The 23,253-nt window shown below is 39.5% G+C and overlaps 2 protein-coding genes across 6 annotated transcripts in view; both read right to left on the reverse strand.

Moving 5' to 3' along the window:
* Positions 1-2,370, reverse strand: part of gcgrb (glucagon receptor b) — a 55,562-nt gene extending 53,192 nt beyond the window's left edge. The window contains exon 1 of one of the 4 annotated variants that reach the window (XM_067498113.1): positions 613-2,370. In XM_067498113.1, coding sequence (XP_067354214.1) covers positions 613-669 — 57 coding nt within the window. In that variant the 5' untranslated portion in view covers positions 670-2,370. The remainder of the gene's footprint in view (positions 1-612) is intronic. The other 3 variants (XM_067498116.1, XM_067498114.1, XM_067498117.1) reach the window with 3 other exon arrangements.
* A 4,804-nt stretch (positions 2,371-7,174) lies between these two features.
* Positions 7,175-22,519, reverse strand: slc25a10b (solute carrier family 25 member 10b). Of its 2 annotated transcripts, none has more exons than XM_067498119.1 (11): positions 21,996-22,519; positions 17,690-17,809; positions 17,303-17,417; positions 17,112-17,160; positions 16,953-16,994; positions 16,828-16,871; positions 16,673-16,743; positions 15,077-15,169; positions 14,908-14,985; positions 14,742-14,798; positions 7,175-7,787 (listed from the first exon to the last, which is right to left on the reverse strand). In XM_067498119.1, the coding sequence occupies exons 1-11, from the start codon at positions 22,083-22,085 to the stop codon at positions 7,746-7,748; spliced, it is 801 nt and encodes a 266-aa protein (XP_067354220.1). In that variant the 5' UTR covers positions 22,086-22,519; the 3' UTR covers positions 7,175-7,745. The 2 variants fall into 2 exon arrangements, with proteins under 2 accessions (XP_067354220.1, XP_067354219.1); XM_067498118.1 differs by lacking the exon at positions 7,175-7,787 and adding an exon at positions 12,599-14,238 and having other exon boundaries at positions 21,996-22,464.
* Positions 22,520-23,253: the final 734 nt, after the last annotated feature.

Genomic DNA, 23,253 nt, shown 5'->3' on the forward strand with positions numbered 1-23,253 from the left:
GACTGCATTTCCACTGAGTTCACCAGTTCTTTCAACATAAGCCAACACACATACATAGCCCAGATCATCCAGCTCCTCAAAATCAAACCGGCAGTCTCAAACACACACACACACACACACACACACACACACACAAAATACTTGAATTTTAAAGGTAATATAACACACTGCACAGTAGCACAGATAGTGACAGCGAGCTGTTTTGTGAACACATTCAAGCTTTGGGATGACAAAATCTGGTGATGTCCACTTCTATCATGCTACTGATGGACTCACACGTCCTCAAACACTGCAGAGAACCGAGTCCAGAATAAAACTGTGTAAAGAGCACAGGAGGACGAAGAGTATCAACTCCACGCATTGTTTTTAATAAAGTAATATCTGGTGGTAACTTGGCTCAGAGTTTTAGAGGACACTCCTTATCCAAATAGCTCATTCAGCTTGTCATTTGCACCGGAGGTGAAACCTAAATCACCAACAAGTCGAGCTGTCACCACTTTCACACTGGACGACTGCGAATCTCCAGACATGACGTCCAAGCATAGTCACATAAAAAAGTTCTATCTGCAAACCGAAACCGTAAAGATGAAACATGATGAAAATTCTTTTTACCTTTGAGTCCAGACCTCCTCTTGCTCCTCTGACACCCCCACACCGCCCGCTGTTCATCTCCCGCCCGGGCCCATCATCGCAGGTACAGTCCAGAGACAGGGCGCAGAAAACGTGTCCGCGTTGAGGATGGAGGAAGAAACAATAAATGGCACAGGGAAAAAAAAAAACGAGACTTCTAAGATTTGTCGTTGTGCAGTTATAGGACAAGTTGCTTTTGGTTTGTTTCTCTTTAAAAGTCTATAAAACACTTTTAAATGAAAACTCGCTCCTGTTGCAGAGCGGAGTCAAGTGCGTCGGACGACAGAAGCGGACTGCTCCGCGGGTGGCACTCGGCGGCGCGTCTGTTAAACTACATCAACCTAAACGGCAACTTCCGGCGTAAAGTTTCAAAATAAAACTCAACTCCAAAGTTTATACGTGTGCAAGAGCTGTGCATGAAGTACCATCTCGCTCTCGCTCTCTCTCTCTCTCCCTGTGTGTGTGTGTGTGTGTGTGTGTGTGTGTGTGTGTGTGTGTGTGTGTGCGCGAGCGTGTGTGTGTGTGTCTGTGAGTGAGTGAGTGTGTTTAAGTCTTCACTGTTTGAATTTAAGGCTGTTCTGTATGCAGATATTTAGTCAATTGTATTGACATTAAGTAGCCACAGGACTTTTTTGAACACAGTGTTATAGCCAGCTTGCAATGATAAAAACATGAATGCTATGTTAATCATATTGACCTGGCACTAGGGGCTCACAACTTGCTAATTAATAGATATATAGATAGAACAACTCATAAAGATATAACAATAAGGTTTGCAGAAAAAAAGTATTACAGATTTTACAGTTTTTAGAGATTATCACCATCAAAACAGAGCATTAAGGCATGAAAGGGATATCTATTTGCTCCATAATGGCCGAGAATATTTGTCTGTGCATTTTATTTCCTCAGAGTAGTCCATGTTTTTATTATGAAATGTCAACCTTTCATTTTCCTGTCGGATAAATACTAAATGCGGTTAGTTTTACATAGCCCGGCAGCTAATTTGAACTGAATGTGACAGTTTCTTAGTGACTCATGGAGCCTAGCGGTGGTCTCTTTACAATACAAAGTAATTTGAAATAAAAGTAGGATTTTCTTTGTCATAACTTTAACCTTTCAAATATTTTGTAATAGACTTGTACGGAGCCTTTTTAGCAATTTTTTTTCGGAGCATTTTTAAAATTTTGTCTAAGCTTGAAAGTTTAAAGCATCCAAAACAACTTCTGGCACATCTCATAACACATAAGGTTTGGATATAGCAGCTGGTGTATTCGTACATGTCTGAGTTTACTTTCATTGCATTAGAAAGGTACAAAATAAAGCATGTTACAACTGTAAGTGTCTCTCAGTAAAGTAAAGTCAAGTTGTCATTCTCAGGTGACATGCACCAATGCAGCAGTTGACATGTCTGTCTAAGCTATAAAGATGCTATGAAACCACTGAATGCTGATTTCACTAAAACATGGCTGTAATTGTGCTGCCCAATGTCAGTGGACTTGGGAAAAAGAGAGAGGGCAGTTTTAATGAATGTGCACTGCTGTTTGCCAATGCTGTAGAGTTCATAATGGTTGAACTTTTTCAACTTGCTGTGGCTCTTTTTGTGACCATGGCAACTACAGAAAGTACAGTGAGAGAAACAGTAAAGCAGCCAATTTCACAGATATCCAAGTTAGGATTGATTCAACTCTTCAACACTGGACAGATCAATCTTATTCTGTTTGGTTCTAATTGGCAACATTTGATATAACAATATATAGACAATACATTGGCTTGTTGCAGTTGTTGCCTTTTGAAAATACAGTCTACATTGTTTAGCTGCATACCAAGTTTATAGTAAGCAGAAAAGTTTTAGCAGCAACCCACGATGTGTAGCTGGATCAGAGGTAGCAAGGACTCACCGCCATGTGCCAGAAAAACCTCAGAGCTTCAGGTGTTAATCATTATACCAATATAATAAATAAAAATGATACCAAACCTTAGAAATATTACCAAAAAAAGAGCACACCGGATATCAATTTGTTGCTTTCTTTTGCTTTGTCTTTTTTGTGTCCAATCAGCGTGTCTCGGCTAATGCTATAGAATAGCCTCTTAGTCATTCAAAGCAAGTCTGAAGCAGTAGACCTGAAAGGCAATTATATATTGATTGACGGCCATGAGCTCCCACCCCTGACATTGGTGTCCTCTGATCGATTAGAAGGACAAGCCTCAAAAAGCTTCAGAAGGGAATATCTCTGTGTTGGCTCACAGCAATCTATAACAGCACCTCTGTCCAAAGCTTATTTTCACAAAAGGTTTTTAAGAAAGATTGTCTAAGTAAGGATGGTATGTTTGGTTTCAATTCCAAAAGAATTCCCCTATGGGTAGGTGAAGAGATGGCTGAATGATAAAAGCAAAGGTAGCCTTGTATCAGAAAGCCCACATGCTGATAAAGCAATGAGATTCATGAGGGAAATGATACTGAAAACTCCATTTGTTTGTCTTCTATTTTCTGACTAGTGTGTGACTTTCAGATCTCTAACCTGAATGATTAGTATCATAAGATGCTCAGCCAACAGAATAACAATCATATATATATTTTTAAATGCCAACATGAAACTTGCCAACTTTTCATTTAATGCAAAAGTCAACAAGTGTTTCAGTTTCTAATCTATTTTTATGTTTGCAAACACTACTGAGAAATTAGAACTGTATTAGTAAAATTGCACAGCTTTCAACTCTTGAAAATCCGTCCATGCGCCATCTTTTCATGTTCTCTTGTTAATGGTCATGGGGGGCTGGAGCCGATCCCAGCTGTCATTGGATGAGAGGCAGGGTACCCCGTGGGCAGGTTGTCAGACTATGTCAGGTCTGACACCAAAAGACATACACAGACAGACAATACTCACACACCTACTTATTAAGACCTATTAACCTGTCTGTCGGCAGTCTTGATAGTGGTAGGGGATGGTGTGGTGGCCATATGTTGGCGTTGCTGATGTTGATCAGAATGGAGTTGGTTGGAGTGGTTGTTAAAATCATGATTGAAAGAAGAAAAGAAATGAATAGAGCTATGAGGCATGTCACGTAAGGGGCAGTAGGGATGAATGAAGCACTCCACCTGATTAAACTTTTGCAAAATAACATTTTGCAATAGGATATGATTCAATCTGATGAATTTGTCCGTAGCAATTTTAAGAATTTGCATTTTACATTTCACAGATTTGTCTTTATTAAATTAGATGTTAAAGCACAAACACAAAGCAACACACAATTTAAATTAACAATTTGGTTGTGATGACCTTTGTTTCTACTTGCTCCAAACAAGTGGAAGACATTGAGATTCATTACAAAGCTGTCTGACCTGACAAATCGAATTGCAGGGTTGGATTCTTGTGTAAACATAGGTTTTCTGCAAAATGCAGTTGAATTGAAGTCAGTTAAAAAGACCCAGAAAAAAGCTCTGTCTTTAGACAAAATAATATCTATGATAAATGCTCGTGGCAAATAATAAATGCAATGTAAAGTTCATCAACTACAACACTGAAACCGCTGACAGAGAACAGGATAATGTTGATTATCTCATTACACTTGCTCCTGTCCAAGGTGGGATATCTTGTGAATGTGAGCTATTGGCTCTTAAAGCTTAAAGTAGGAACAATGAGCATGACTGAGCATCTGGGTGACTTTGACAAGGACCAAGTTGGGATGACTGGACGACTGGGACATAGTATGAAAATGACAGAAACATTAATACACTTGTCAGTACCTTCCATAAGTGGAAAACAGGGAGATGGGTGCCCAGGTTTCACAGTTCAAAAATAGATTGGAAAGCTCGTGAAGAACAAAGTGTTCAGGCTATTTTCTTGACCTCAAGATTCTCAAAACGCAGGCACATCCCGAACCTCATCTATGGACCTATAAGTCATTACTTACTGGAGTCATAGGACACAATGGCGTTGACACCTTCTTGTGGAATCCATGCCTCCACAAGTCAGACTTGTTTTAGCTGCACAAGGGAGACCTACACCATATTAAACAGGTGGTCTTAATGTTGTGGCCGATTGTTGTAATAGCATAGTGGGACCTTGTGATGATGAGGCCAAATGACTGTCACAGCCTTTAAATACGAATCACAAAATGCTTCAGGGGCCAGGGCATGGAGGTGTAAATGGGAATTCATTGATCTTGAGTCTGGGGCAGTGCTCTTAAATAAAATCTGATCTCAGATTAGATGCTATCAGCTCTGTTCTTTCTACATCTATCTCTGATTCTGCCTTGTCGCTGTCGTGTAGCAAGTTCTCTTTATGAGAAAGTCAGTATCTGGGTGTGATAACAGTGAGGAGTCTGCCCTTGAGCCTTATCACAACTTAACAAGAACCTTGAAAGGATCATCACCATTGATGTGTCTTTGTTATAATAAATATGTTAAGAATCATCAGTGGTGACACACCAACGTTAATGTCTGCTGCCTTACAAAAAGTCCACAGTTCGATTCCACCCTCCAGCTGCGTGGGTTTCCACCAGTTTCCTCCTACAGACCAGACTGTTGGGTTCATTAGTGACTCTTAAATTCTTGTAGATTTGATGGTTTTATAAGTTGCCTGTTGTATATTAAAATATTCATCTATCCATTCATTATCTGTAACTGTTTCTCCTGTTGGAGGTCGAGGGAGGAGGCTATCCCAGCTGTTGTCGCGCAAGAGGAGGGGTCCACCCTGGACAGGTCTCCAGTCTATCTCAGTCAGGGCTGCAAAGCCGTAGAAATAGGATTAAAAGTAATTGTTTTCATCATGTTTCATGACAAACTTATAAGATTTACATTGCTGAATATAACATTCAAACAACATGACAGAGTCACAATTTAAAAAAGGTTGTAAATTTGTTTTGCGACCGTGAACTCACGGCTTATCCCGTGAGTTCAGTGTTGCCACAGCAGATCATTCTCCACATGTGGATTTGGCACAGCTTGTATGCCAGATGTCCTTCCTAACAACCCCCCCCAATTTCTACCAGGCTTGGACTGGCTCCCCACAGCTGGGGATAGGAATGGGCTGTTAGGGGTTCGGAGACAGAGACACTGCCCAGAGACACTCTCACATATAGCTGGGACCAGGGATTAAACCACTGCCCCTTTGGTCCATGGACGACTGCCTTAACAACTAAGCTACAGCCGCCCCCAATTTGTATGGCTTGACTGATTAATACAAAACAACTGGCACAATAAAGGAATAAAAGGTCCATTCAAAAATAAAGGGTGGAATTTGATTTTCTTTATGTATTGATTTATTTATATGTGACAGTAGGAACTTCTGCAGAGATCCTGTATGTGTCTGCAACTGATGGGATGGAAATAACAACATAACTCTGGTTATGCTTCAGAGACATGTACTTTGTTTAATCAATATTTTTTCAATCAATATCCTCACTTCAATTGCATAAGATTAAAGATTAATTCATACTAGAGGGTACAGACGCACAGACACATGGGCAAACACACACACTTTCTAGAAGGTGTTAATGGACACAGTCTCTCAGTAAGTTACATACGAATGTGCCAGCCTCACTCAACTCAGAATTTAGATGGGTCAAGCAAAACAACAAAGAAAAAGAAGAGAGAAAAAGATCAGAGGGAAAGAAACTGTTGACCCAGAGAGAGAGAGAATTGTGTGGACACATCTTGCTATCATTGTCCCATAATGGTTTAGTATTTTTATTTAACATGGTTAGCACAGATAATATAGGTGGTTTACTGTTTAATAGAGAAACACTGCATTTAGTGATTTGTTTGTATCCACATTATTGTACATGGCTAGATTTTGCCTTTACATGTAGATTTCCAAATTCAAATGTTGTCATGTGTCTGCACATCATGTATGACCAAAGGCCTGCCTCTGTTTTGAAACAGACTGGGTTAGCACTTACTGTAATTGTGCAGTGAAGCATTATTCAGCTGTTTTTTACTAAGAAATACAGTAAGGTGTCCAGCTTAACCTAGATTATTTGATTTAATTATATAACGAGGGGAAATAATGGATATATAAGAGGGGCCCACTGTGGCTGCATGGGGCTCAGATTTTGTGTGCAACGCCTCTGATAATGTCAAAGCAAGGGGACTGAAAAGTGTTTGAAATGCAACTGCAATTTGTGATGCCCTTTCCTTAGATACACAGAATGAATAAAAAATAAAGCGCTGAAATTAGTACTTCATGAGGCCTCTGTCATGGAAATAAAATGTTTTAATCGAGGGTATCATGGTTTCAAAGAAGCATTTAATACTTTTCAAATATTTTTTAAATGTAAACAAAATTAATTTAAAACAAATCAGGCATGACTGAGACTCATCACATGAGTGCATGCAAACAAACGATGCTTCTTGCTTCTCTTTTCTCTTTTCTAGCTGGCAAATTCTGATCTCTCACTATATTTTTAAGAAAGATGGTTTAATAGTTATATCCAGTATCACTTGCAAGTCCAGTAAGAAGTGTAACAACAAGTCTACATTTCCCCTGGCACACCTCACATCCATTACTGGAGGACGTGAAAGCATGTTATAAAGGTATTGATGGAAGTTTCACATTGTATGTATTAAAAGACACATCACTTCAATTACACTGAACACAGAAAGTTAATTGAAGCCAGAATGCATTCATAGAGCAGACCTCCATATCTTTTCACACAGACATATGCTCATGGATGTAACACATCTTTTTTTCCAGCATCGCGCTTACTCACCACCACCCCCACACACAGACACACATACACACACACTGTCACACAAGATATGACAGGTAATCAAAGCCACTGACAGTCAGTTTTGATTCGGACAACATTCAGTGTTTAAGGCTGCTCAAGAAAGATTATTTCCCATGTTATAAACCACAAAAGCCTGTTACACATTTATCTCAGCTCCATGGATCAGAGGAGATCTCACTCTGTCAACCACCCACCTGTATGCCTCCAAACATACAAACAGCCCACTGTCATCACTGACTAAATCCTGCAGTAGGAGAGTGAGTTATGTTCATTCAGATTTTCCTCATAGCAGATATGTAATGTGGTTGTCTGATAGAGAATTTCCTTCCTGTTGTACATCCATTTTATAATAGAGTTGTTGGCAGAAGCATCAGTCTTCTTGGTTACAATGAAATCAGGTGGTGAAGTGAGGTGAAGTCTGTGTTCTGGTTAGAGGGTGTATAAGAGAGACAGAGAAATATTACTGTAAATAATAAGTTACAGTATATACAGACATCTAACACTCTGTTCTGTAAAAAACATCTGCTATTTTAAATTTGTTTGTGTCTGTAATTTTATTTCCGTCTTTCCATGTATGTGCTTTTCTGATACGCCTGATTCTTTGCAGTGTAAAATCTTTCACACATAAAAGTGAAATATGGTTTTATTTATGTGATTGGTGTAATTCATACCTATTACAGGGGCTATCACACTTCAGATCACATCTCACAAACTCAGGTGTAAATGTTAACTGTTTATCTTTATTGGCTTAAGTGAAAAGGTAGGGCAGAGGCAAAAATGTGGTCAAAGGACAAACACCAGTCATACAGTATGTAGGCAAGTAGACAGTCCATCATAGGTGGTGTCAGGGTGGGGCCCCACCAAGAATTTCAGAAGCCTCTCCAAGAATCATCTAATGGGTGAAATACAAAATCATCTTTATCCTGTTCGCCTTGTTTGCCTCAATTCTCTGGTGCAAAAGCCCCCCCCCCCCCCCCCCCAGTTACCATAGCAATCAAGCAGCGCAAGCTTACATGTTACTCAGCCTGTACAGTATGCACTCAGTGGCCTACAACTTCATTTACAATATGACCAGTACTCTCAATGTTTACTGCATCCTGTACTACAACAGACAGACTTTGATTCTTCAACAATGCCACTGGACAAAACTCGAGCTAATGTAGAGATCCCAACTGAGCTGCTTTTAGGTAAATTACTACCATGACCATGGGTAAAGTGAGTAACGCTCAGCACATCCCCAATCTTGCTGCATGTTGACTGTGCAGCTTCCCTCTTTCGTTGTCTATACATACTTTTGATAATTAAAAAAAAATTAAAAGTAAATGTCAAGTGATGACTTCTCAATGTAAACAGCCATTTATACTTATTATTTTGCTCCTAATTCTCAATAAATTGCTGCAAACTTTTGCACAGATATAATTTTAATTATTTTATAATGTATAACATTATATATTCTCTCACTGGACATTGTTACTTCTAATGATTAAGGAACAACCAGCCTAATGTGTTGTTATGCTATGACAAAGGTGTCATAGCATAAAATAACCAATGGACCTACGTTTTTTAACAGACAGCTGGTTATTTTTCTATGTCGTCTTATGTTAAAGGATGCTGAACTGAAGAAACTCTCTCTCTCTCCTCCTGGAGCAAACCAACAGTTCTTATTGTGACAGATGTCATGTTGAGGTCTGACCTGAACATAAGCTTCAGTGCGGCTATTGGTTCCTGCACTATAACCCTTAACTTTCTACAAATGTCAGTGTGCTGATTATTGTTTTCCTTTTATATATGTGATTATTATTCTTTTGCAAATGGTAGCCTCCTTCACTAGATCTACATGCAGAATGGGCTACTGTTGGCCTGTGAATGGTACTTTAAACAGGTTTTCAAATGTCATGTATTGGTATACTCTATTTATTAATTTAAACTTTTCCTTTAGCCCCATCATATAATACTAAAACCACATCTAGTCCCATTAACAAAACCCTTCTAGTACTGCCTCCATACAAATTTACAAAGGAAATAAGGCAAAAAAACAAGGTTCAAAACCAAGACCAAGACCAAAAACACACAAGAACATGAGAGACAGAAAAGAAGGTTGGAGCCATGTTGTACAGAAAATCTAGCAAATGCAAGCGACTAACAGATATGTATATACACTAGGAGATGTTATCAGAGGGACTGAGCTGTAGGGGAGTGAGAGTGGGAGGAGGAAGCATCTGGTAACTGCAGAGTAACAGTGGATAAACTGAGTGTATCCTTCACTCCATGAGGATACACATGTATCTAATTCTTACCTGAGGAAATCTGTGTCATTTACTCTGAAGTATGTAGGAAACTTCTTTACCAGCGCAGTGTGCACTGCAAAGTGAAGATGCTCTGGAATCACTCTGCTTCTCTGCTCTGCAGCTGCCACAGTAAAACCCCAAATATGGTAATGCAATATATAGTATATATTATAAATAATTTAATTAAAACACAAACTACAGTATAAATAATCTAAGCACAAAACCTGAGGTTGGTACATAGGGTTTGAGCCAAATGTTGTTGCCAGTGGCAGAATATTAGTGATAAATCAGCACAGAATGTATAACAGAACTGAGGCTGGGTTATTAGTTCTGCACGTACAAACTATAATTTTGCTCATGAAATAAACTGTTGTTCCCTGTTCACATTCGGGAAGACAATTTCTATATCCAAAACACAGAATTAACATTAAAACCCAATCGTCAATGTTATTTGGGCCAAATTATGGCCATGTTGTGCTGAGATTGGCACTGATTTTTTTCTCACTGCACGAATGTTTGTATTTCTCCTGAAACTATTTCCTCCAGTCAAAGCGTATTAAAATGAAAGACTTTTTAAGAGCCCCTGTCTGATAGTCAGGTACTGAATTTTTTATAAAATTTTATGCAAAAGAGCAGTTTTTATATCTTCAGAGATCATTGACACAATGATGGATCTACAATTATTGTCCCACTTACTGTTTTAATTTGATAATCTGGTCTCTTTCTGCCTTCTCTTTGCTTTTACGACATAACCACATTTGTTATTGTGTGTTCTGCCCTTCACTAGTGTGTATTCTACAACATTTCTTTGAAGATTATGTTTATTTAACACTTTTGAGAACTACTTAAAATGATCTTTTCAATCAGACCACAGTTTAACCAACACCTGGTCATTTGTATCTTTGTCTCAGCTGAGAGGTCCAAAAATTTTATTTCCATCACAATTACAGAACTAGACAGCAATGGGCACCTGCGGTTCATGGATTTTATGTCAATTAGATAAAATCTCTCTGCAGATTCAAATTGAATTTGATGGGAATTTGAGTATTTAGAGGTATTTGGGGGGCAATTGAGAGGATTTAAGTATTTAAATGAAAAGAGAGGAAAAAATTATAAATTGTTCCAAAAAGCTTTTACCCCGTTTTCTTAATTGTTCTTTATATTCTTGTCTTCAGTGACGAGCACGTGTCTATGAAACACTGAACAGATCCAAAGCAATATTAGAATTGTTGCTTGTTACTGATACGGTGAGCGTTTTGATCTCCGAATTCCTAACGGAAGCATCTGACTTAACAGCTACTAAATCCTCGACCGTGTGCACCAGCAAGTCTATCTGTTCGCTGTAGAAGGTGCTCAGGGGGATAGGAGTCCGGTGAAAATGAAACAAAACTTTAAAGTTGCCGGTTGCGAAATCAAAAGAAGCCACAGTGTTTCTGATCACAGTTCTGATGAGCTGTAAGAACTTGCACAGTTCGGTGATAATTCACCTACCAAAAGGGAACACTGTCACATCACATCATATCACAGGTCTGAGACCTTGTTCATGTTCAGATTAAACTCAACTGCAACTACAATCCCACACTTGCCAGTAAAGTGGCAATTCACTTTACTCATAGTCCTCCCAATCCTACCAGTGTTATGAGTAAACCTCAGCATGATGTGAGAGTTGCTTAACCACAAGGGTATATGAGCTGATTAATTGCAAGTAGTGTTCTTCTTCTTAGTCTTAATATGATTTTTATTTCCCAAGGGGTGGCTGTAGCTCAGTTGGTAAAGGCAGTCATCCATGGACCACAGGGTTATATGTTGAAGTGTCTCTGGGCAAGACACTGAATCCCTAACAGCCCATTCCCCTCCCCAGCTGTGCAGTGCTGGTCCAAGCCCGGTAGAAATTGGGGAGGGTTGCATCAGGAAGGGCATCCGGCAGTAAAAACTGTGCCAAATCATAATGCGGACAATGATCCGCTACGACGACCCTGAACTCACGGGATAAGCATAAAGGACAAAAATAAATAAATAATTATTATTTCCCAAAACTATGAAATGTAAGGATGCAAATGTTTTCTTGAAGCACAACACAACATAGCCAACAGTAAATACAACAATTAGTTAAAACTAATAAAAATTAATGAAAATTAGTTGTCACACCCCGAATCCCTGGTCTGTTGCTGATAGTATTGATTATCCTACAAAAATAAACTAAACCCCATCTTTTCATCAAAATAATCAAATCTTGAATTCATATGTTTAGTTGATTGTACAAATTAGAATTGCAGCTTATGAGCTGCAAAAACTCCAGACGCAGTGTTTATAGACACCAAACAAGATTTGTTGTTAATGGTTGTGTCTGATAGCATAATGGCTCCTCCTAAAATCAGGAACAACAGCATGACTGTTGTAATCACTGTGCACACAGCCAGGCACCATATAAAAACAGCACAGTGGATGCCGAGGCTCCTAAATTCCCACTAATACATGTGATGTCATGTTATGTCATGCCTTGCATGAGATGGATGATATTAATAGTTTTACAGATGGCTATGTCCTTTTAGGCTGAGGAACAGAATCATAAGTCATTACAGCTGATACTACCACTTAACTGTAGATGGGGTCCTGCCTCATAGTGCAGGAGCCTGTAATTCTGCAGTACTGATCTCTACTGGTGTGAACATCAAACTATTTCCTGATGAGGGGAAATCCTGAGGGTCACAGAGACCATCTTTTTTATATTGAGTCTGTGGCAGCAGAAATTTGAAACACAAACACCACTCTGTTTGTTTTATACTGTGGAGTTAATAGAGGCCAGAGGGGCTGCAGATGATTTATGAAATTATCAAAAGAATAATTATGGAAATGTTGTGTGATTCACAACAATTCGATGGACTACCATAATAATAGTTTATAGCCTCAAACACTGTATTACAATAGACACGCAGGACAGAGAGAGACTGATTTAAATTAGTATTTTAATTCGAAAATTATTAGTCATTTGGCTACAAAATACAAATTCACACAGACTTGTGGGTCCCTCCAGTTTCAGTGTGTACAGTACAGTAGCTCATATTGTTGATAAACTTATAAGAACATAAAGCAAACACAGTCGTTCTGCTCTGAGTGTGTGGCTCTTTGTTATTTTTTTCTTCCCCTGTATCCTGTGATGGAAGGTGCAGGACGTATAAGGGTGCATAAGAGAGGTTACTTCACATGTTACTACACTGCCCCCTACAGGACAGAAATATAAGGCAACATTAGTTGACAAGGCCTCTGAACCCAAATCAAAACCTGTGCTGTGTAATTTGAAACAATTAACATTTTAAACTCAAAACGTCTGCAAACATATCCAGTTTTTGCTTTAGAACATATTTTAGTGTATAGTATGTGTTTCTGTTCCGGTTAGTCAGTTTTTCTTTTTTTTGCAAAGTGCCTTATAAAACCGTAGTGCCTCCTGAGTCCAACATGCATCTAGCTGGATAAAACTATAAGAGATGGAAATGCTACATGCACACCTGTACTGTAGAGCAGTTCTCCACCATTCAAAGTATAAGAACTTCAAGAGCCTATAAGTGGTCATTCACAATTTCAACAGCATTAGAAAACTTTAAGAGCTTAGTGCCAAAAGTACTTTCAGCAATCTGCTCTTTATGCTTCACAGTTTCCCCCCTGATAAACTGCCTGCAAACAAAAGTTGGTCCTCGTCTCCATACATTTGATTGTGAAATTATAACAGGAGTGGAATGAAGACAGTGAGAATCAGGTAAAAGTTGATGAAACCAATCTCCAGTTTAAAAAAAAAAACAATAAAGTAAAAAGAAGGCAAAACAAATCACCAGTAAAACTCAGGGTGCATCACATTTTGTCACCACTGTTGGGAATGATTCACATTACAGCGACTCTTTGGAAAATGACACTGATGTCAAGGCCACACAGTTTGATTACAACTTACAGTACATCTGTTTGTTCATACACACCACTGCAGCCTAATGTGGCAACAATGAAGTGTTAAACCACAGTCTGTACATTTGTTAGTAAACCGGTGTGACCACTGCTTGGTTGGCTTTAAGTGAGACTGAAACATAAATTACAAGAGGATTAGTTAGAGTCAGCATTTCGTCAGCAGATGTGACCGTTTCATTCTCTCACCAACTTACTATACACGCAAATTTAATGGAAAAACATTATTCATCTGCTAGAGCTCATTTGTAATCTTCCCAAAGTTGTCAGGTCTTAATCACCACATGACATCATTTTTATAATTACTGGTGCCTTTCTTAGCATCATAAGTTATATGTAGGGACTCATCGGTTGTTCCAGTATTTATACCTTCCGATTATAAAATCTGTTTAATGTGTAGCAATGAGAGAGAGAGGTAGCACAAAAGGAGAAGCGGCTTTACTCCTTCCCTTCGCTTCCTCTAAATCAAAGGGCAGAGGGATGACAGGGACAGTGGCGCCGTTGGGGTTGTGTGTGATGAGGTCACAGAGCGTGTTCAGGCAATGATGCGAATGCCAAAATATTTCTTGAGTTGTTCAAGGAAGATGAACGTGAGCACTGTGTGAGGAATCAAGCGGATTCCTGCGGGGACCAGACCCTGCAACACAATTTTGCAATATATTATTTGTTCAGTAGTTTTCTCCTATTAACTGTGTAAACAAAAGGTTACTATTACTATGCCTGTCAACCAAATACTTTGATTCTGAAATCATTCTTTTTTATAATGAACTTTCACCAAAGATCTTCTATTAAATGTGACATCTGTGGTGTTTGTTGTCTTGTCTGGCCATAACAGTGTCATTAGATGTATTTACTATAGGTAGCACCTGGAAGAGGAAGGGCTGTGACATAAAGAGCAAATAATTAATATTTTTATTAATTTTATTTCGCAGCTGATCTTTTCCTTTTAATTTACTGTTTATTGTGATCTAGAAGTTATTAATCCTAGCCACAGTTTTTTCTTCATTAAGGTACTGCAGCCAGGGAACAGAAGGAGTCCAAGGGCGAATAACAGCGCATCCAATTAATTAAATAACATTTCCAAGCAGTAGAACAGTGATAAAGAGTGACACTTGAATTGTGTTAATGTACAGGACTTACTTTATAAAATGCAAGAGGACCCAGCTTGGCAGTCTCTCGTAAGCAATGCACTACCCCCTGAAGGGAGAAACACTTTGGGTTAGAATGTGCCCTGAGAAAAGGAGGAGATGCAGACACAGAAAGGACAGCTAGGATTAAATGAGAAAACAAAGAAGGATCTACTCACAGTGTACTCTCCCTTTGAGTTCATCAGTCTTGTCTTTAGCACATCCAGGGGTTGGCACAAGAACGTCGCACAGCCTCCCTGAAGAGGAGCAGTTTGGATCAGTTAAATAAAAGAGGCTTTATCCTGATACAGTTGGGTCTCCAATGCATGCACACACCCTAATACTTACAGCAATGAAGCTGGAAAGAAAGTGTGTCATTATGTTATCTCCCATCACTCCTGTTCCCAACACAAGCTGCTTGGCCTGATCATAACACGCCAACTAAAAGTGGAAAAAATAAGAAAGGAAGAAAAGAAAAATATTTTAATAAGAATGTTGTGTGACAAGCTGGTCTTTTCAAACTACATGAATACTACTAAATGTCACTTCCCAGATTCAGTTTTAACAATTATGAATCTTAGACATTACAGGAAAATCAAAATCATGACTTGCAGCTGTTAGTTTTGTTTCACGTCAACACTTGTGAAATATGACGCTGTCAGCTGCTTCATGTCAGTTGGTTTCAGGATTGACCTGTTTGATGATCACTCTGGTCTAACGTTCAGCGTACACCCGTGAAACTTCTCTGTAACCTTTATACTGTGTGCCATGTTTGTGTGTTATAGCAACCGACAAGAAAATGCATTGTTGTTCCCACACAGTGATTTTGTTTTCACCTGACTAACATCCCAAAATTGCTGTCCAGTGGTAGCTGGACTGTCTAGTAGTTCATGAAGACGATTCAGCACTCGTCCGAAAGGCTTCTTCAGTTCTGACCCATTGGCTAGAGACTGACCTGTAAACTCTGCGGAACTGCGTCAGGTGTGATGAAAGAACTGCACTGAATGTGTTTGATGTGGGGTCGTAGTCCACCTTCTCTGTTCAGAGAGGGCTGGTTTAAAACGAATGGTTAACACCTTCTTCGAAATATTGATCTTCCCTCACCAAAACGTGGACATTGCTGTCTTTCAAGAACTAGTTGCCAGTGCCACTGAACATGGTATAATCGTGACCTGGATGACCAAGAATCTTCACAGACAGATACCTACAATAACTGACGTGCTTATAGTTTTTTCAGGCATCTGGACTGTCGCTAAAAAAAAAAAAAAAGAAAAAGGAAAAAAAAAAAAACACATCTGTGATTATTTCATTGTTTTTAATCTTTTTTTGAAACTTACTTTGCACCAACCTTCACGTTTTTCTGAAAATAGATATGACCAGAAACCGACCAACTGCTCTCTTATGTGGACTTTTTAACATAATTAACAGATGTTTTATTTTTTGATGATGATCAAAGCACTTGTTTATTAGACATTTATAAATCATTTAGAGCATATTCAGTTTGTATACAGTTTAATGGTCACCCCTGTAGTCTCGAGTTAATCAATGCATAAAACTTTTGGATGTGCTAGCTTTGAAAATCAGTGAGGTGAGTCTGAGGTTAGATGGATTAATAAATCATGTATTTGTTTAATGGAAGTGGAACCAACCATTTATCCATGAAATAAATTCAGCATTGACAAATGTGCCTTTAATTTATTTCTGCTGCATTTGTTTTCTTATTAAAGGAACACTGAATTTGACAGACCTTTTAACAAGACTAATAAAGGTCTTTATTTATTAGTTGTTTGAGGAATAATGGAGTGAAGCTATGAGTGCATTAACCAGGAGGGGATTAAGTAGCATAAAAAATAAAAGCACACACACATAAACGATTCACTTTATATGTGTGATGCCTTGCTGACCTCAGATTTCAGTTTAACACCTCTGAGTGTTGTGACTTACCTGTCCTACAGTGACCATGGCTCCTCTGCTGGATGCCATGGTAGCTCCTGAGAACAGCTTCCGCACTCCCTCTGCAGGACAGACTCCAGGTCAAACATCAGACAATGAGACAAGCACTATGTGCTTCTGCATAAGACATACTGCTTGGCCTTTACCTTCTCTGAATACTCGGAAGAGCCCATCAATAGCATGTTTATAGCTGAAAGAGAAAAAAACAGCATTTAGAATTGAATTAAAAGATATTTCAAACATCCTAACCTATATAAGAAAGCACACTCACTTTCTCCTCTGTTCTGCTGGAAGTTTCATGTCATTCTGCATCCTAGAAAAAAAATTGTTCAGATTGCTTTATTTGTATTTGCTGTTGGATCAAGAAACATAATAAAGAGTGCATATGCAATTTATTAATGGCAATTTGTAAACTGTCACAGGTTGTTACCTGACATTCACCATGTCTGCCGGCGTACCAACAAACCCGCCAGTGAAACCTGTTGGCAGAGAAATTCAGCATGGGTGGTTCTGTGTGTCTGTTCACACATCCATGAGAGGGAGAGCAAGAAAAAGTAAAGGCAGGGAGAGAAAAGCGAAGAAAAGAGGCAGAGAAAGCAAACCATGTGTGTGTGCTCCCACCTCCAAATGCTCCTAGCAGGACCTTCTGGTAGAAGGGCATGGGGCCTTGGCTTGTGCTGCTCATCATGTCCCTCACCGTTTCATAGATGGCAAATCTGGTGAGCGAATAAGACATCTGAGGACCAGAGAGAAGAGAGGAGAGGGAAAAGTTAAAAATAAAAGATAAGCTAAGAAAAAAATACAGATAAAAATGAATGCAGTTGACAGACAGACTGTACTGGTTTATCTGAACACTTTCATTTTTTAACCAGTAGGAGGAGACAGACTACTGACAAATTCCAGATAGACACCACAAAAAAACATGTGGCGTCTAATAAAATAATCTAATCTGGTCCAAAAAAATGTTTTTTTTTAAAAAAAGGAGCAATAAGCCCCTGATACACATACCTGTCTACAAAGGGAGGCAGAGAGGCCATTGTAAAGAGCCAGCACCCCGTCATTCTTCACCACATGAATAGCCATCCCCATCATCCTCTTTTTCACCTCCTGCTGTGTCTGCAGGTGTACCTGGGAAACATGTTCAGATTGTATTTCAATACAACACTAAGCACATGACAGGACACAAGAAATCTGCATATTAAGGCTGACACAGCACTCTACAGTAAGTGTGTCAAATGGCTGAAGGTCACCACTTAAAGGGTTAATGCAGCATTTAACTTCCACAAAGTTGGGGGAATTGTGCAAGACAGAAAGAACGGTCAACCAGCAGAAGCCGAAGAATCCGACTCCAAACACCCCCTTACCATTGCTAAAATGCAACACAGTTCCATATTAACTCTACATCCTCACTGCTTGGTAAATTACTACATCAGCCAGCCAAAAATCTCAGAGGATTTTTACAGGATGAGCAGCACTACCCATAATGAGTAAAAAGACATTAAAGTGTAAACAGAGTGTGTGTTTGTGCCTTGTAAAGAATCACTGGTTAAAAATGTGTCGTTCTGTCAATCATTTAGTTTATCAATGTGGCATCTATTAATCGCCACCAGTACTGACTGTAACAGCACAAACTGTGAGCTGTAACCTTTGAGATGACATTAACATTTACTGGTTAAACATGTGAAAGTGGGAACATATCTCACACAGAGTGCTCATTGTACTTTACAGTTAGGCAATAAATAAATAGATGAATTCCTTTAGCCAAAATTTTAATTAACCTGTTATATTTAACCTGTAGGCAGGGTAAAATTTACCACATAATGTGGGTGCTGATCAGGTCTCTAGTGCCAGGTAAACACTTCTGTCTACACAGAACCTTTCAATCTAAAACGTCAGAGAAAATTATGTTTCTGTGACAAATTCAAACCTAGCCATAGCTAAATTAAAAATTGGCTAAGCTTCACAGTTTCTTGGCAAATTTTCTGCGATGTCATCTTAACCCACTTAGAGCATCATCACGACTCCTAAAAAGAGACGGAATACACAGCCACGGTGGCTGCTCACTGAAGCTGTATTTAGGCACGTAGTGCTTTGAGTTACACGCGAACATCAACATGCTGAAAGGTTCATACTCAAACATGATTTAATGATAACAGACATTGCAATCCAGTCAGTCATGGCTAAAAACCCACTGGAAAATTTTTATAGTAAACACTTCTAAAAACGCTGATGGCAACATACAATCCATTTTCTAAGCAGGGTCCTATATTGTTGGGGGGTAAAAGTCTAATTATCTGCACAGTGACCTCAGGGAATATGCATAGTGAGAGCTCAGATAATGAGAGCCATGATTTATTGTTTGTAAAAACATCTTGTTGTTAGGCCATCAGCAAGGTGCATTCTCGCACACATCACGATGACTCAGTTAATTTGTGGGGGAAAAAAAAGTAGAGAGGTCCAGAAAATCTTGTTTGACAACTCCAATGTATCAGTTTAGGATGAACGGAGCAGTCTAACTGGGGGGACAGATGTTATGGTTTTGTTGACACCAAAGACGAAATCAATTAAACATGACCAGTCACACTGTGTTACGTGATCTGCGTGTCTGGTCAACCCTGTTTCCCTGCAAAAATAAATAAATAAATAAACAAACAAACACACATTCTCATACTCTCTTTCCCTCTCTCTGACTTTAGACACCCTGTAGTTGGTTTTTCCGGGAGTGTGGATATTTATGTTACGCACTGTTGTGGAGCCATTAATGATTTTCACATTTTTGCCACAAGAACATCTGCCTCACTCTCCAGTGACAATGTTTTAGATGTCATGTGTGTTTTGTTACCCATTACCCTTTCCACAGAATCGTTTGATGGTAAAGTGTTACGACTTTACAAATCCCCATTTGGTCTCCTGTAATTTATTTTATATACAGTATGTAATTTTTGTGCACTTGCTTTACAGAGGGTTTAATCGTGTAACTGGACTTCTTTCTCCTTTGTTGGAAATGTTTTGTTACCCATTGAAGCAGCTTCTTAAGTCTGAGGGAAATTTGGCACAAGGATCCAGTTTTACACACCAGAGTAGGTCTTGTACTCACCTGGCCTGAACAGGCTTGTTAGGCAGATAATAAGGGGGGTGAGAACAGGGTGGAGTCATAGGATGTATTGTGTTCGACTCCATACTGCAGGATATAACTGGGTCCTCTACCCAACATTTTCTTCAGGGTAAACAAACATGGATGACATGGGGGACATGCACCACCGTGAATTTGCTTTCTTCTTATCAACTGTGCACAGATGTTGGCATGGGTTCATTCAGCATGAAAATGAGCAAATATGTAAAGTTTTCACTTAATGGACATCAATGTGTGTTTCATTCAGGTGTTCATTACTCAAGCAGTGAACAAGTAAACTTGGAATGCAAATTAGGTTTGCACAGTTTTAGTTAAACACACTCTACAAACGCACAAAAAAGGGGTCGCAATGACATCACTACACCACACGCCTTTTGCAAATCCAACACCATCTAATAAACAGTCATTCTGAAAATATTCTGTGTGTTGGGGTCTCTATCAGGGGTCTCCCTTTATCTTTTTATTTATATATTTTTTTTATTTTTTTTTCTTGGATTGTTCCAACTTCTTCTATTATGATGCAATTAGTTTTAATTGACCTTTACATGGAAATACCTATATTTGTCCAAGAAATAGCCACATATTTTAGTGCAAGTGTGCAAAACCTCCATCATCCTCTTGCCACCATGCACAATGCAAACTTCCTATGGAAAACACTGCATCACACATCAGTAATATTCATTATTCAGTATTCAGTCAGTTTTCTGACGACCACTGGCATGAAACCACATGAACACATGCAGCCCAATCTACTCTAGGACAATGACAAGATGTCAATGTCAAGAGTAACAGCGACTTTGAGTTTCAGGGACTGATCCTCAGCTTTAATGTGAAGCTGTCATTGCCTTTTTTTTTCTTTTACAAAGAAAACAAAAACCAAAAAGGCTGTGTCACACTCTCCCACACTTTTAAAAGCAAAGTCGATTTTGTTTTACATTATGTAATTGAATGCATCATTTACTGGAGTAAAAAACTGGTATTTTGCACTACGCCCAATTTATGTAAAATATTAAATGTAGTTTTGTGTAGTTTTCTTGTACAGCAATTCTGGAGGCTTTCTGACTGGATACATTCTGACAAATGACTAGGCAAACTCCAAAAGTAAACATTTGAAAGGCAAGTGTGCAATTTCATTTATGACATAATCGGTACACTTATACATACACGTCTCAATTAACCCAACCTTTCAAGACACATTGACAGAAGAGAAAACTCATATACATCACCCACCAGGGCAAACTGAGTCAATTTGATTTTTTTTCTAGATTTAATTAAACTTATTAGTGATAGAGATAAAAAAAAAAGTTTTGCCAGGAGCCTTAAAAAAGTATTTTCCCCACACAAAGATGTAGATGTGAAATCAGAATGTCTACTCCTATCCTCCAAGCTGCTGTTTCTGAATTATAACTTTGCAGCCCTGAACATCACAGTTGATTACACTCTGGTAGAAATTACTGTTCTTGGTACTACAAGTAGAACAGACATCCAGCCACACTACTGTAGCTTACAAACATGGAGCCAACAAAATCACCAGCTTCAAGTTACACACCTACAGCATGGTAAGTTGGCAAGGAAGTCAGGACAGAAATGAAGCACTTCGGAGGACGTGATTGCTCCACAGGGTTGATTCCTAAACTTTACTCCATAGTTTCAATGCACAGGACTTAATAGACCAGTCAGTGTCATCAAGGTCACATGTTGAGTTTACACATTTACACAAACTAATGTAAAGTGAGTATTTTGTTATGAAGTAGACATGTTCGGTCTCATGTGCAGAAGAGTGAAGCTGTTATTAGTGAAGAAAAGGCACTACTGCTGCTGCTGCTGGTGGTGGTGGTGCTGGTTATTTTGATCACCTGATTCTAACTATTAAATGTAGACCTAAGGCTTTGTGTGTTTAACTAATGTGAACAGAAGATATCAGTAGCTGTAACCTGTGCCCTACATCCCCGTACATAACCGTGATACCGCCGGACACGTGATCTCCCCCACTGGTGTAACTGGCGGCTCGCAAAGGCTGAAACAACTCAATGAAATCTTAAAGCCGTACAGGCATAATGCAAATGCATCAATAACAGCCACGGTTTTACGGGGCTGCAACTGGAAGCAGCTGCGGCGTGCTGTTAGGGCCTGCGCTGCTCTACACCCGGCGGACACTGGCTATTGCCCTCAGCCCCTCACCTTGAGGAGATCCAGAGGATGCGTGCAGCATGCGGCTCCGCATGACGCCAGTCCGCCGAAATACCACCGTGACATCCGTTTCTCGGTCATTGCGCCGTCCTCCGCCGCTGTCCTTTCAGTCCACCTCGACACGCTGTCAGTCTGCTCTGACGGCTTCCTGGCCTGCACGGTTAACAGCTGGCTGAGCGTTAGGAGGATGAAGTTGGTTCGGGGCTTCCGATTGGGCAGTTAAGGGGAAGAGTGAGGGAAATCTAACATTACGTAACAGAGAGACATTTCCTCCATTAACGTGTTAAGGGATCTGGAGACGGCGCTGCCTCTCAGTGGCCACTCCCGGTACTGCAAAGAGACGCCCCCCTGCGGCCCAAAAGAAAAGAGGCCTGTTGACACCTCCAACTACGGCTTTTATTTGTTCTATCGTGAATCTTTAATCTGTAAAACATTGGCAGAGTCCAGAACACTAACCTTTATCTTCAACACATCATCTCCTTGAGTGTCAGATGAGCAGTTTTGAGTTAAGTGACTGGGCACCATGCTTAGGCTCCTATCTAACTCTTATAATATAACTCTAATAATTTTTCCACCTGTTATTGTTGTGAATGCCTGTTAGAAACGACCTCAACACTTTATAAAACCTCTCAAAAGCGGAATTTTTAACCTTTGTTGGAAACAGCAACAACAAAAATTCAAAATTGAAAAAAATATATAAATACATTTCAGTTTTTAAAAAACGTAAAAATATGTTTCAAACAGTAATGAGATTTTATTTAAGACACCCATTCATAACAATCACAAGCGTAAAAAAGGTGATGTAACTAAAGTTTCCTTATATTGTCCTTTAACTGACGAGTCGGAAGCTATGAATCGGACACTGACTTCAGCCACGTGTAATCTTCAAACATGCCAATAAGAGACTGCGTCACGGACGGGGAATTTGACCTGCACAGCACCGTGAATAATCGCACAACATTGCGCATGTTTGCATGTGACAGACTATGTGCGTGTGTCTGTGTATGTGTGTGAGCGCGCGCGCGTAGTAGAGCCACAATGTGCGACGACTTTGCCCTGTCTGCGCAGCTGCAGACAGAGCAACTGGCACAGCTTCCTCCCCGCCCCTCGACTCAAAAGGTCGAGAGCCCCGCACAACACAAACTCACACATAACTGGCGCGTTGGTTTAAAGTGACATGCACCGTTTCTGCTGCTTCAGGACTCTGTGTATTCACCCTGTTTTTTTAAGGGGAGTTTGGGGATGTAGT

Source organism: Channa argus, chromosome 3 (genome assembly GCF_033026475.1).
Source record: "Channa argus isolate prfri chromosome 3, Channa argus male v1.0, whole genome shotgun sequence".
Lineage (NCBI taxonomy): Eukaryota > Metazoa > Chordata > Actinopteri > Anabantiformes > Channidae > Channa > Channa argus.

Bases quoted from the DNA above. Each gene is read 5' to 3' on its own strand.
- slc25a10b (XM_067498118.1), bottom strand. From the start codon at position 22,085: ATGACCGAGAAACGGATGTCACGGTGGTATTTCGGCGGACTGGCGTCA. The intron at 16,744-16,827 runs GTAAAGGCCAAG...TCTGTCCTGCAG, and splicing joins CTTCCGAGTATTCAGAGAAG to AGGGAGTGCGGAAGCTGTTC. The intron at 14,986-15,076 runs GTAAGTATTAGG...GCTCCTCTTCAG, and splicing joins TTCTTTCCAGCTTCATTGCT to GGAGGCTGTGCGACGTTCTT.